This window comes from Notolepis coatsorum (genome assembly GCF_963971535.1).
Source record: "Notolepis coatsorum genome assembly, chromosome: 9".
NCBI lineage: Eukaryota > Metazoa > Chordata > Actinopteri > Aulopiformes > Paralepididae > Notolepis > Notolepis coatsorum.
In genome coordinates, this window is record NC_140173.1 from 113030667 (window position 1) to 113046522 (window position 15856).

Here is a 15856-nt window from a genome sequence, read left to right on the forward strand (position 1 = left end):
TTTCGGATTACCGGTATTTGATTGCCAGTAACGTCATTCGTTATTACCACAACAAACGCCGATCAGGGGGATGGTTATGATAACCTTGCACGATCAAACTGAAATTGACATCAGATTGTCCTTACCTGTGGTCGGTGGTATTCCAAAAAGAATATTCCAATTATTTGATCGCCATCTGGTCCATCCTATGTCCATCTGGTCCACGACATAACCCACCACAACATATGGATCGGGGGTCCCGAAAATGATTCAATGCGATCGGGTGAAGCCCTAGATTTCCCATTACTAGAAAAGTCTGCCCGGAGCGGGTTAAACGTAGCACCTGGTCTGGAACAGGGTTTACTGCACTCTCGATACTGCCTACTAGCAGGATCTGTCCGGTACTACACCTTCGGAATCCCAGTATGTCTTTTAGCGGCAACATACAGGTCCCTGACATTGAATAGGATATTAAAATCGATATGTATATACCGTAATTCCTCTAATAGTAACCGGGTCTCAAATACAAGCCGGGTCTCTATTAATGGCCGGGTGCGCTCTTGAGCTAAGCAATTATAAGCCGGCCTCCTAGTACAAGCCGGGTTACTAATATACTGAGCTGCATACTGAGCTAGTTACTTGATTTCACTTTGAAAACGTTGAAATGACCAGTGACCACCTGTAATTGCACTGTTTACTATTTCATACAGTACTTGGTTTCAATAAATGAACCCAGTACATTTTACTGGGTTCAAACTGACACAAAATGTTGATTTATTCATTATGATCCGTTTGAAAATTTGAAATATAGGCCTCCCTCTTATACAGGCCTCCTCCTAATACAAGCCTGGTACCCGCTACAGTTGAAACAAATACAAGCCGGGGTTACTATTAGAGGAATTACGGTATATATATATATATATATATATAGTACCGTACTTTTCGCACTATAAGCCGCACCTGACTATAAGCCGCAGCAGCTAAATTGAATGATGTGTACATATATAAGCCGCACTGGACTATAAGCCGCATGTGTTTTAATGTTTAATTACCATATGTAAGGAGTGGAGCCTGCGGCTTAAATTTGACTCAACACGGGAAACCTCACCCGGCCCGGACACGGAAAGGATTGACAGATTGATTGCTCTTTCTCGATTCTGTGGGTGGTGGTGCATGGCCGTTCTTATATTGAGCTTTAAAGGGGAACTATCTTATAAATGGCCTTTTTGAGTGTTTAGCATTGTTTCCTAGCTATGTGAACTTATATTAATATGATCTATGTCTCAAAATTCTCATATTGGCGCATTCTTCCAATTCTCCTCTCACAATATTCACCCTCACTGAACTGAGTCGTTTGAAAATGTGCCTATATGTGATGTCATATAGTCACTGCTGCATGTTAATGTTGGGACGCTCCGCAGTGGTTTAGGTGGCACCTGCAGCCCAGGCTCAAAACAGCTCGAAATCTTGAGGTAGAAAAATGCTGTTTTTGAGGACTTGATTAGAAATACAAAACAATGAATAAAAAAAATATATATATTACAGAGGTGTTCCATAGACTCACAGGAATTGTGTAAAAGTGCCCAAATAGTGAAAGAAATAGTAAAATAGTTCCCCTTTAAGTTCCCACCTCTACAGAGAATGACTCCCACCTCTACAGAGAATGACTCGCATTGGGACACAATACTGTCGGACAAATAACAAGAATTAACTCATTTACAAGTTGTATTAAGTAAATAAGGGAACGGATAAATAACATTTCAATGCAGTAAAAAAAGCAATATTTCGATTTTCTTTTGTCCACATATAAGCCGCACCGTTATATAAGCCGCAGGGTCGAAAAATGGGGGAAAAAGCTGCGGCTTATAGTCCGAAAAGTACGGTATATATACGTTTTTGGCCGTTAACCGTTGGCGCTCAATAACGTGTATATACGTGGTTGGCCGCGAAAGTGTTAATGGCAGTATTTCAATCTTGAGTTGTTTTATAGAGCTAATAAATTAGTTTGACTCCATCCTCTCTGCCCTACCAGGGGTCCATTCCAATCGGGTCAGGGTCCCCTGGACGCCCAGGTCAAGCTGCTGGAGTTCACCCTGGAGCAGAACTTTGAAGTAGTGTCAGTGAGCACCATCTCCTCCGTCATAGAGTCCATCACTTTCCTGGTGCACCACTACATCACATGCTCCGACAAGGTGGTGTCGCGCAGCGGCTCGGACAGCTCAGTAGGTGCCCGCGCCTGCTTTGGCGGCCTGTTCGCCAACATCATCCGACCGGGCGACGCCAAGGCGATCTGCGGCGAGACCACGCGTGACCAGCTGATGTTCGACCTGCTGAAGCTGGTCAACGTGCTGGTGCAGCTGCCTCTGTCAGGCGACAGGGAGTTCAGTGGACGTTTGCCACCGGCTGGTAGCGGGACGGCTGACAGCAGTGTGTCCGATGAGGAGAAGGTGTGTGGCAGCAAAGAGAGCATGGCGGGAGGATCGACGTCCAATCAGGGCCCGGCTGCAGGCGTGGCTGACCTGGTCCTGGCCAATCAGCAGATCATGAGTCAGATCCTGTCTGCGTTGGGTCAGTGTAACAGCAGTGCCATGGCCATGATCATTGGTAAGAATCCTCTCTGAAACGTACTGCAGAGAATATACAACATACAACATTAATTTGTTCTTTAGAATTCATTGAAAATACTTCACACAAGGTTATGTACTCAACTTGTGCTTGTTTTTTGCCTTGCTCACACCTGCTATCAACTGAGATGGTAGAATTTGAGTTGTGATTAGGGATGCTCCGATATTGATATCGGATATCGGCCCCGATATGACTAAAATAGGTGGATCGGGTATAAAAAAATATATATATCGGATTTTTTTAAATGTATAATAAGAAATAAAATAAGAAATAACAATTCAGTACATTTATATCTATGTGTTAATTTGTTACATTTTGTTACACTAAGTTAGGAAAGTAATGTTTTAAGTCTTCCACACAGTGAGGCATACAGTTTATTAATTGAACAATGGGTATCGAATCGGTACTCTGTATCGGCTGGTACCCAAAGCCCAGGTATCTGTATCGGGACTGAAAGTCGGATCGGTGCATCCCTAGTTGTGATAGAGTTGTACAATTCATGCAGAATTCAATGCATGTAGAGTTCAATGTAGAATAGGACTCGGTCTGCAGAGTTAATGTTAGCGATGCTCCTCTCTCTTCCCGTGCAGGAGCCAGTGGTCTGCATCTGACCAAGCACGAGAACTTCCACGGTGGGCTGGACGCCATCTCCGTGGGCGACGGTCTGTTCACCATCCTCACCACCCTGAGCAAGAGGGCCACCTCGGTGCAGGTCATGTTGCAGCCCATCCTCACATACATGGCCTGTGGCTACATGGGCAGACAGGTGAGGATGCGGAGTAGAAAGATGCTCGGAATGCACTGGTGCCACGTTTCCACTGCCAACCCCTACCTTTTTAAAATATGTTAAAGGGGAACTATTTTGCTATTTCTTTCACTATTTGGGCACTTTTACACTATTCCTGAGTCTATGGAACACATCTGTAAGGTTATTTTCAATAAAGCTCATTGTTTTGTATTTTTAATCAAGTACTTTGGTGCACCACTTTCTCCTTTTACAAAATCCAAGCTGTTTTTGGCTCCTCCCATACTCTCAATGCGCTTTGAGTGACAGTCACCCACCTGCACTGGCAGATACCTTGGGGGGGGGAGCGGAAGAGAGGGAGGGAGAGGGAGGGAGGGGGAGAGAGAGATAGACGGATGGACGAGAGCACAGCGCGCGACACGCGTGTGTTGATTGTGGGCGGTGGCTACAACCACAGAAGGAGCTGAGGTTACACAGATCAGAATTCTTACACATCACAGATCCGCTAAATTCAGAATGGCTTGGTTTAGTGGGGGAGGATCTTGTCTCAGCTGAACTGGAGGAATGCGCCTGAATTAGAATTTCACACCTAGTCAGTGTTGGTACAACCCCACATTGTTAGAAAACAATGCAAACCACTGGAAAAGGCCATTTATAAAATAGGGGACCTTTAATCCAGATTGGAACCACTTACTTTTGCTGCCCAGACCATTAGTTTGTAATCACTGGACAAAAATTATTGAAATAATAATCCCTTCCTCTCCATTTAGAGAGATCTAACGTGCTTAACATGTTAGCAGCACCAGTCTGTTTCTAGTCTGACATTGGCCCAATATCTGATACCAGTAATGATGCAAACCTTGGATGAGAAATGCACTGAGTTTTGGATCATTTTAAATGTTGGTTGTAATTATATAGCATCAGCCAATGGACATATCGATCTACCAGATGGCGATCAATAACTGGGAAATTCTTTTTGGAATCCAACCGGCCACAGGTAAAAGCGATTTGACGTCAATCCTTGTTATCATAGCCAACCCCCCGATCAGCGCATGTTGTTGTAATAACGAATGCCGGTATTGGTAATCAATAATCAGAAACGACTTCCCCCGCCCCCCCCCGCTTTCATGCATTCATGGTGGACCATGATACCGATCATATGCATTTTGATTTTTAACTGTAGCTTGTGTAGGGCCAAAACGCCAATCGATTTAATGTTATTAGCTTAGCGCCCTATAACTAGCTTTGAATTTGAATTACCCTAGACCAATCTGGTATATAGTTCATATTCACGACGCTATATAATGGGAACGTATTGATGAAAGAATTATTTCTTTATGGCATATTGAAGGGAAGGTTTATACTGCCAATTGACAATGACAATGGACACATAGCAATAATATAAAATATAGATTTAGCTCTACAAACAACCTCACGCACAGTGAAACGTTATGAGAAGCTGGCCTCATAGAGTGAGATTAGACGGATCCCAATGGCCATTTAACAATGGTGTTGGTACAGTATGGTATGGTACAGTAGTCATTTCTCCAATGCAAAGTCAATGGGGCCATGCCTCTGTCTGTACAAGCTGACTGAAGCTCACTGAAATCTACTTTGTGTGCATCGTGGGGTAAATTTCAGTGATCGTTAGTCAGCTTGTACAGACAGGAGCGCGACCACATTGCCTTTGCGTTAGTTTGTGGCCAACTAGCCCGAGCTAGTACAAGGAACAGCTTGAGTTGTGCTGAGAAATGACTCTACCTATCGACATAGTCAATTAGTAAGTAGGAAAAGTCTGACTATGATGCACTTGGTCAAATTCTAGGGCTCTCTTTCCACCTGCCAGCTGTCTGAGCCGCTTCTCTGGTTCATCCTGCGAGTGTTGGACACCAGCGAGGCTCTCAAGGCCTTCCACGACATGGGTGAGTAGTACACACACACACACACTTCAATGATTTATTCATGTCCACGGGGCCGTAAACATTGCAAATGCAGTAGGACGGTAAGAGACCTGTTACATGTGTTCTCTTGACGTATACACCATTGAGCACTTCACACGAAGAACCATATAACTTTTAAGATTTCAGAGGAACATAGTTTTCAAACTTTATTATCTAAAGATGGTAAGTGAGGATGAGTGTTGTGTTCATTCATAGTTAAAGACAGTAGAGGTTGAGTACTTTGTACTTGTTATGAGATACAGTATCGCATTCACACTCCCAAGTGATTTGGATTGACTTTACAACAGCAAATACATAATTTGACAATTAGACAAATAGCACAATAATATATAGCATCTGCCTCCGAGGTGCAGAAAGATATAATGTACAATAACGATTCTCGAAGACTCAACCCTTTTATCCTTTTTGACCAGGTGGTGTCCAGTTGATCTGTAACAACATGGTGACCAGTACGCGGGCCATCGTCAACACGGCTCGCAGCATGGTGTCCACCATCATGAAGTTCCTGGACTCTGGCCCGGGGAAGGCCGCTGACGGCAGCCTCAAGGCCCGCGTCATGGCCTCTGAGCCGGACAACGCTGAGGGACTCCACAACTTCGCCCCACTAGGTACCATGACCTCATCAGATTGTGTGTGTGTGTGTGTGTGTGTGTGTGTGTGTGTGTGTGTGTGTGTGTGTGTGTGTGTGTGTGTGTGTGTGTGTGTGTGTGTGTGTGTGTGTGTGTGTGTGTGTGTGTGTGTGTGTGTGTGTGTGTGTGTGTGTGTGTGTGATGTTTACACTTCTGTTAATAGTGTATTTCAAATGTCTGTGTCCATTTCAACTAACAACAGAACATGTGCCATTTGATGGATGTCATTATCCACAGCACCTTACAAACATGTTTTGCATGGGTGGCCTGAGTGTGAATTGAACCCTTAAAACACTGCGCTGTTTTCGGGCGACGGCTATGCGAAGCCACGCATTAAACTAATGGAGTCTATTACCTTGTTTGTAGAGCTATAACTATATTCTATATTATAGCTATGGATACAATACTATGGTAATTTGACACTGAGTTTCTTCCGGTCAAGATGCAAAAAATAAATAATTTTTCCATCCATACGTTCCAGTTTTATACCGTGGTGAATATGAGTGTTATTTCGGAATGATCCGGGCTAATTCCTGGGAAGCTGGTTATAAGCCGCAACGTGTATTATACTAAATCCATTGGCGTTTTGTCCCTACACACGCTACAATTGAAAAATCAAATGCATATGATGGGTATTATGTTTCATCATGACTGCATGAAATGGGGGTGGGGGTCGTTTTTTGATGCTTTGATCGCCATCAACGGCATACATTGTGGACTATCGTTACACACATACGCTCGGATCGCAATGAAAACATTCTTGAATCAACGCAAGATTGATTTCATATAGCCCTTATCTTGACTAGGATGTACCCCGAAAAGAATATTCCAATTATTTGATTACCGAGTGTTCTAACCGCTTGTCTTGCCTGGTGAAAAATAGCCGAGCCAGACCCATATAATCGATGCACAACCCAAGACACAAGGTTCAAAGGGTGCTCGATACCGCCGCCTGGTAGGATGCGGCCGGTACTGTACCTTCGGAGTCTCAGTATGCTGTTTACAGGCAACATACAAGCTCCCTGACATAGAATAGGGTATTAAAATCGAAGAAAAAAAAACGACCCAGAAACGAGAATCTTCGTTTATGGCACTGAACGACTTAGGCCCAGAAACAACAATTCTCGTGAATGGCACTGAATGTGTTAATCCTGGTCAGTTTTAGTGTCTTGCTTTCGCCCCTTTGAGCTATACAGGACCAGAACAATGTGTTTAAGTGCCCAGTCGTTAAGTGCCAAAAAACGAGAATTCTCGTTTCTGGGTAGTTTTTCCTTTTTTCCCCCGTTTTTAATACCCTATTCAATGTCAGGGAGCTGTATTTTGCATGGAAAAGGCATAATGGGACTCCGAAGGTGCAGTACCGGCCGCATCCTACCAGGCGGCGGTATCTAGCACCATTTGAAACACTGTCTTGGGCTGTGCGTCGATTATATAGGTCCGGGCGGACTTTGATTTGTCGGACAAGTGTAGCGGTTATAACGCTCGGATTGAGGAGAAACAATTACTCCCGATCCGTGTTCTGTGGTGGATTATGTTGGCGGAACGATGGACATCAATACTTGGAATGGCGATCAGATAATTGGAATATTTTTTTCGGGGTACATCCTAGTCAAGGTAAGGGCTATATGGTAGCAATCTTGCGTTGATGTTGAATGTTGATGCTGCTCGCAGTGCCCTCCCCCTCACAGACCCGTCTTGTCACAGACCTGTATCATTTGCACCGAAGATAGCACGCGTGCAGCTCTTCTTTTAACACCACTGAAGCATTAAACAATGGCCCAGTAAATTATTCACTTTAGTTTACTACACGAGGCGTTGTCTAACGTTATCTAGCTGGCTAGCTGATAGATAGCTCATAACATAATTGAAATTCGTTTTTGAAGCTGTGGCTAACGTTAGCTAGCTACCGATCTTCGGGTGGCTAACGTTAGCTACCTAGCAACTGTAGCTAGCTAATACGGTCTGTCCTGGCTGGCTAACTTTTAATTCGCAATGGAGTGGAGCTAACTAACTGTACAAATCGATGTGATTGGCTGAGACTGTATTTTGTACGGTTGGCTGCCTGGCTGTTGTGGATTCGGGTAGCCAGCTAGCAGCTAACATCAACTCAACATCAACACTATGTTGACACTCTTGAGCGAGTTTGCCGACAGCAATGTAACAAACAATATGGTCCGTGCAGAACCCTTATCCCCAACACATAGTTCTGTGTGTGAATAATGTTGAGCCACCACAAAAGATGAATCCAAAGTTTAATATAGTAAGAATTAGGCCTGCCACGATAACACATTTTGCTGGGCGATTAATTGCCCCCGAAAATATTGCGATAAGCGATATTATTGCGACCTGTTAGAGATTTTTTTTTTAGAAATTTATTTCCCAAAACTTTTATTTTGAAGCCCACCGCTCCGTCTTTTCCGGTGTTTTAGACTTTTATTTTGAAGCCCACCGACCGGACCGGAAGTATTGTTGTGATTATCCTAAGCAGAACCTATGAGCCTAACGTTAGATGCAGCTACTACAGGCAATCAACGATGAGGAGGAAGCGTCAAAGCAGTATATAATAGAATAGCTGTGGTGCGTAAGCACTGCAGCACGACTCGAAACTACCGGAGTGTTATAATAAATTAATTCATGTTTAACTTGTCCCCGTGTCCAGTCCTTTGACTAGCCCCACCCGTTCATTGTAAACAATGATGCATGTAATTGTATTAACGTTATTCTGTGTTGTACTTGTAGCTATGCTATACGTTGTATTTTGTTTGTTAGCTATTTAGCTAATGTTGTTAGCATGGAATGAGAATCAAAGCTCTATCTTTCATCTTTATTTAGCAGTCCAGTTTCTCCGGGCAGTAGCGAGTAACTACTTGGGTCTAAAAATAGCTAACGTTACACTACAAATAATGCTACTTGGTTAAAAGGAGCAACACTATTGAGAAATGTAGTTACCGTAATTCCTCTAATAGTAACCCCGGCTTGTATTTGTTTCAACTGTAGCGGGTACCAGGCTTGTATTAGGAGGAGGCCTGTATAAGAGGGAGGCCTATATTTCAAATTTTCAAACGGATCATAATGAATAAATCAACATTTTGTGTCAGTTTGAACCCAGTAAAATGTACTGGGTTCATTTATTGAAACCAAGTACTGTATGAAATAGTAAACAGTGCAATTACAGGTGGTCACTTGTCATTTCAACGTTTTCAAAGTGAAATCAAGTAACTAGCTCAGTATGCAGCTCAGTATGCAGCTCAGTATATTAGTAACCCGGCTTGTATTAGGAGGCCGGCTTATAATTGCTTAGCTCAAGAGCGCACCCGGCCATTAATAGAGACCCGGCTTGTATTTGAGACCCGGTTACTATTAGAGGAATTACGGTAAGCTATATGGCGTTGCCCCACGGAGCTCCCGTGCTGTACTCTAGTAACGTCAGCGGCCCGCCTCCCAACACGGACAGTGACTGACAAGGGGCACTGGTTCCGCCTCATTAAAACAAACGCGCAAATAGCAATTAATCGCGCCCGTCAAAATCATTGCATTCATTTTAATTATCGCAGCAATTAATCGATTTATTGCTTATCGCGGCAGGCCTAGTAAGAATAGTACTAGGCTATATTATAACACATCTCTGCAAGTAGATTACATTAGCAAAATGCCCTTTTGACATGTAGCCTACATATTCATAATCATGAAAGTTTATTTGGAAGTATTTTATATTCTGTAGGCACTTAGTTTTAAAGTGGTCAGACAGTTCCTTCTGACAGTCTTCACACATTCATAAATAACACTTACAGAAAAGCTTATTGTGCACTGTAATACGTTTTGTTCAATGGGGGATTTTTTTAATGTACCGAATACCGTGAAACCGCGGTATTTTTGCCCAAGGTTATCGTACCCTCAAAATGTCATACCGGCACATGCCTAGTTACACTATAGGCTACACTACTAGGTCTACACTATACTATAGTTTAAGGCTACTTTCACTGTTTTATTGCATTACAGTACTGTTATATTGTCGTTTTTTTATCAATACAAAAAATACTATATACGCAATACATAATTTGAACTATAGACGATACATAATTTGAACTATAGACAATACATAATTTGAACTATACACAATACTGAATTTGAACTATAGACGATACATAATTTGAACTATACACAATACTGAATTTGAACTATAGACGATACATAATTTGGACTATACACAATACTGAATTTGAACTATACACAATACTGAATTTGAACTATACACAATACTGAATTTGAACTATACACGATACATAATTTGAACTATACACAATACTGAATTTGAACTATACACAATACTGAAAGGTTACAGTATGTAGATTTGTTTATTTGTATGACAAAGTCAGTCAACCCTTGCAGTCAGTTTCATTTAATGAATTGAAAACAGCATTGATATTACGTAAAAGCAAACTGGCAATGGAAAAGATGTTCAAAATGATCTAGTTCCCTTAAAACGCTAACGCTATTAAATAAAAATATATAGTGGAGGTTAAAATAAGAATATGACTTGGCCTGAAAAAAGTTCAGTTAGGAGATTTTTTTTGCTTTAATCCCTGGTAACGCTAGTCCATAACGTATTCCGTTGGTGGCGATCAAAGCATTGAAAAACGACCCCCCCCCCCACCCACCCTTTCATGCATTCATGATGGAACATAATACCTATGTGTGTAGGGACAAAACGCCAATGCATTTAGTATAATACACGTTGCGGCTTATAACCAGCCTCTCTGGAATTGGCCCGGATCATTCCGAAATAACACTCATATTCACCACGGTATAAAACGGGAACGTATGGATGGAAAAATTATTTCTTTTTTGAATCTTGACCGGAAGAAACTCAGTGTCAAATGACTGTATTGTATCCATAGCTATAATATAGAATATAGTTATAGCTCTACAAACAAGGTGACGGACTCCATTAGTTTAATGGGTGGCATCGCATAGCCATCGCCCGGAAGAGGCGTGGTACAGAATGTGTTAATGTTCTGTTTGTCCCTCCTCAGGCACCATCACCTCCAGCAGTCCCACGGCCCAGCCGGCAGAGGTCCTCCTGCAGGCCACGCCCCCTCACCGACGGGCACGCTCAGCAGCCTGGTCCTACATCTTCCTGCCCGAGGAGGCTTGGTGTGACCTCACCATCCACCTCCCTGCAGCCGTGCTGCTCAAGGAGCTCCACATCCAGCCACACCTCGCTTCTCTAGCCAGTGAGTCTCACCCTGTGTTCTTTAACCCTGTCACTACCACACTACAGACGGTTAACGCTTTCACTACCACACTACAGAAGGTTAACCCTTTCACTACCACACTACAGACCGTTAACACTTTCACACTACAGACGGTTAACACTTTCACTACCACACTACAGACGGTTAACCCTTTCACTACCACACTACAGACGTTTAACGCTTTCACTACCACACTACAAACGGTTAACCCTTTCACTACCACACTACAGACGTTTAACGCTTTCACTACCACACTACAAACGGTTACCGCTTTCACTACCACACTACAAACGGTTAACACTTTCACTACCACACTACAAACGGTTAACTACCACACTACAGACGGTTAACCTTTCACTACCACACTACTGACGGTTAACGCTTTCACTATCACACTACAAACGGTTAACGCTTTCACTATCACACTACAAACAGTTAAAGGAAAACTCCAACATTTTGGGAAATTAGCTTATTTAACATCTTCCCTGGAGTTAGACAAGAAGATACATACCTTTTTTGTCTCTGTGCGTGCATTTAGCTTAGGGAACAGTCGCTCCGTTAGCATAGCTTAGCTTCATCACTGGAAGTGAGGCGGGGCCGGAGCCTTAGGGCCCGCGTCCACCTAGCGCATATTTAGGACCGCACGCGTCTGTTTTCAATGTATTACAATGGGGAGGGAGCGCATGCGGCCCCATGCGGCCGCCTCTAGGAAGTGCGCTGCCGTCGGCTTCTTTTTTCAGCGCCTTTATGCGGCCGCACAAGCCAGAGAGTTGAAACTGGCTGAACTTTTCTAGAGCGGTGCGCCGAGCGCATATTCAAACAACCAATCACAGCCAGTCATCTACCACTCTGCTTGTAACCTGACACCGGAGCTGCCTGTCTGTCTGGCTGTCTCCACACAGACCATTGAGATTCGCGACAAAACTAATAATAATAACTACACGAATACACTACTAAAAAGCTAATAAAAAGCAAAGGGCGAACTGTGGTGTCAGGCAATAACTATATATATAATTAATATACAATAAAGTTATTCAAATATGCTATAATATGTGCAAAACCGCGGCATGGCTGTAGATTTCTTTCTGTCATCTACAAGATGCGCGTCAAGCCAGCTCTGCCGGCGCACTCCCAGCATGTTTCACGGAGAAATATGCGCTAGGTGGACGCGGGCCCTTACAGTGTATAGTTTGATTGATTGATTGAAAAGTTTATTAACAGATTGCAGAATACACTCTAAATACAAATACAAAACGTTCATGTAAACATGTTGTGACCTGTGTATTCACCATGTGGAGAAATAAAAAATAATTGAATTAGACAATTACGTTTTATAAGCAAATATACTCGGAACAATTTTTTTGCCCAACGACTCCTCTCTGAGCGCAGCCAGTGATTTCAACGTGTCGTCGTGATTGTTGACATTCTCATTCATTCAAAGGATCCGAACCGATTGAAGTTTATGGATACCATGACTTGAAATCCTGATTAAAAGCCTCCCCAATTTAGAAAACAGTAATCCAATGGCTGGTATTGTTATACCGGACGCTCTGAGCTAACCGGAGCTAACACAGATCAGGATGGTAAAGCATATATAATGACTTCCTTTCTGGGGTTGTCAAAATAAAAGTGCAACGTTTATAGCAGTGGAAAACGTTTATTTTGTACATTATCTAACGTTAACACGAACCTAAACTAACTTTAGGTTAGTTGTAACGTTAGTTTAGGTTCGCTCCGGTTAGCTCAGAGCGTCCGGTATAACAATACCAGCCATTGGATTACTGTTTTCTAAATTGGGGAGGCTTTTAATAGTCAAGGTAAGAGGATTTCAAGTCATGGTATCCATAAACTTCAATCGGTTCGGATCCTTTGAATGAATGAGAATGTCAACAATCACGACGACACGTTGAAATCACTGGCTGCGCTCAGAGAGGAGTGGTTGGGCAAAAAAAAATTTCAGAGTATATTTGCTTATAAAACGTAATTGTCTACCGTACTTTTCGCACTATAAGCCGCACCGGACTATAAGCCGCAGCAGCTAAATTAAATGATGTGTACATATATAAGCCGCACTGGACTATAAGCCGCAGGTGTTTTAATGTTTAATTACCATATGTAATTAGCATTGGGACACAATACTGTCGGACAAATAACAAGAATTAACTCATTTACAAGTTGTATTAAGTTTAGCAAATAAGGGAACAGATAAATAACATTTCAATGCAGTCAAAAAAGCTATATTTTGATTTTTACATTTTCGGGTTTGGTCACGTCGAGTCACATATAAGCCGCACCGTTATATAAGCCGCAGGGTCGAAAAATGGGGGGAAAAGCCGCGGCTTATAGTCCGAAAAGTACGGTAATTCAATTCGTTTTTATTTCTCCACGTGGTAAATACACAACATGTTTACATGAACGTTTTGGAGTTGTATTTGGAGTGTATTCTGCAATCTGTTAATAAACTTTTCAATCAATCAATCAAACTATACACTGTAAGGCTCCGGCCCCGCCTCACTTCCAGTGATGAAGCTAAGCTATGCTAACGGAGCGACTGTTCCCTAAGCTAAATGCACGCACAGAGACAAAAAAGGTATGTATCTTCTTGTCTAACTCCAGGGAAGATGTTAAATAAGCTAATTTCCCAAAATGTTGGAGTTTTCCTTTAACACTTTCACTACCACACTACAGACGGTTAACCTTTCACTACCACACTACTGACGGTTAACGCTTTCACTATCACACTACAAACGGTTAACACTTTCACTACCACACTACAGACAGTTAACACTTTCACTACCACCCTACAGGCGGTTAACCCTTTCACTACCACACTACAGACGGTTAACCCTTTCACTACCACACTGCAGACGGTTAACCCTTCACTACCACACTACAGATGGTTAACCCTTTCACTACCACACTACATAGTTAACCCTTTCACTACCACACAGGGCTCTACAGTGCGAGCATTTCACTCGCATTTGCCCCTAAAAATATGTGTGTGCGAACCGGAAAAATCATTTACTCGCACAGTGTTTTTTTTGAGCGAAAGAGAGACGAGGAGAAAGAGGAATCCGGCGAGGCAGCTAATTTTACTGAGACGGATAACGTTATATTGATGGCTGATAACGCTTGCGAAGTTAGCACATACACACACATGCACACAGTGGGCCAGTGACTTTGGTGGTATCATATGTGCTATTGCACAGATGTGTGTCCCGTTTCCGTTTGCACACGCCCGATCTGCTGCCAGAACTATCACTGTCACAACTCGGGACTTGAGAACTAGAGACTCACATCACCGTACTGACTATCTTGTATTTTGCACTAAAGACTTGTATCACTGGACTCATCACTGGACTGTCTTGTGCTTGTACTTTTTATATTATTATATGGTATCTGTATCTATACCTTAAGTGTATCTATAGTGTATATAGATACTGGACTGTATAGGACTGTGAAGCTATGAATCCCCCACCCTGTATCCCCCCCCATGCTGCTTTGACACCCGAATTTCCTCAAGGGGATCAATAAAGGATCATCTTATCTTATCTTATACACACACGCACACAGTGGGCCAGTGACTTTGGTGGTTTGTGCTATTGCACAGATGTGTCCTGTTATGGTTTGCATACGCACGTACACACGCACGTACACGGTACAAATATACATGTACATTTATTTTTGTAAAAGAAAAGTGAGTTTGTGAACTCATTCAACGCCAGACCCCATGATAGTCGGGTTAACTCGTCGACCGTTCAGCGCCGGCAATCACGGGTATAGTCGGGTTTTAATCGTTATTTCTTTTATTAGTGATATCTATTCATTTTCATCCATCCAGCCTGATGTTATTGGGAATGGGTCTGAGCTCGCAAAAGGGCAAATACCGCCGCCTACGCCTTCCAGCTGGTATTGCACTCCATTGGGAATGGTGTAGTTTCTTTTCTGGGACGATCCGAGCCTTGCGGGCGGGGTTTAAATACTCAGGCAAGGTAGGCCTCAACAACGATGGCATGGAACAGTAACCCGGCCCGCCCGTTCATATGTAACGGTCGGTAATGTGGGACGGACCTCCACTAGCAGTATTTGGAATGGCGATCAGATAATGGACCTATCTCGAACCCTGCCCTCTTTTCTTGATCCTCCAATCACAACTGTCTCTTACCTCGGACAAACAAAACAAAGTTTGTCCGAGGTAAGCGACAGTTGTGATTGGAGGATCAAGAAAAGAGGGCAGGGTTTGAGATAGGTCTATTGGATTATTTCTTTTGCATTACATCAGATACAAGGTAAGAACACTATATATAAATTTGATCGTTGATCTGATATTTATTTCTACCCCGATCGACGCTGTCTCTGTGTGTGTGTGTGGCTGTGTGCCGTTGGGTGCAGGTGGTGAGGGGGTGCGGCCGCCGCGGTCCAGGGCTCTTTTCATTCTTGCACGAGGAAGGATAATAATGATGATCTAGCGGTGATTTCAGGAAGATTCGATAATCAGGCGAAAAATGACAACGTGTTTAGTGTATTCCACTAAAGAGCTATTAATATTATCGCGTCTTTCACTACCACACTACAGACGGTTAACCCTTTCACTACCACACTACAGACAGTTAACCATCTGTATTGTGGTAGTGAAAGGTTAACCATTTATAAGCATTTCTG

At 42.8% G+C, this 15856-nt stretch overlaps 1 protein-coding gene across 5 annotated transcripts in view; it reads left to right on the forward strand.

The window, feature by feature from the left end:
* birc6 (baculoviral IAP repeat containing 6) overlaps window positions 1-15856 on the forward strand; it is a 384970-nt gene that overhangs the window by 163780 nt on the left and 205334 nt on the right. For all 5 annotated transcript variants that reach the window (XM_084322229.1, XM_084322232.1, XM_084322231.1 and 2 more), the window contains 5 exons: window positions 2012-2583; window positions 3195-3370; window positions 5175-5271; window positions 5724-5918; window positions 10973-11173. In XM_084322229.1, coding sequence (XP_084178355.1) covers window positions 2012-2583; window positions 3195-3370; window positions 5175-5271; window positions 5724-5918; window positions 10973-11173 — 1241 coding nt within the window. The remainder of the gene's footprint in view (window positions 1-2011; window positions 2584-3194; window positions 3371-5174; window positions 5272-5723; window positions 5919-10972; window positions 11174-15856) is intronic.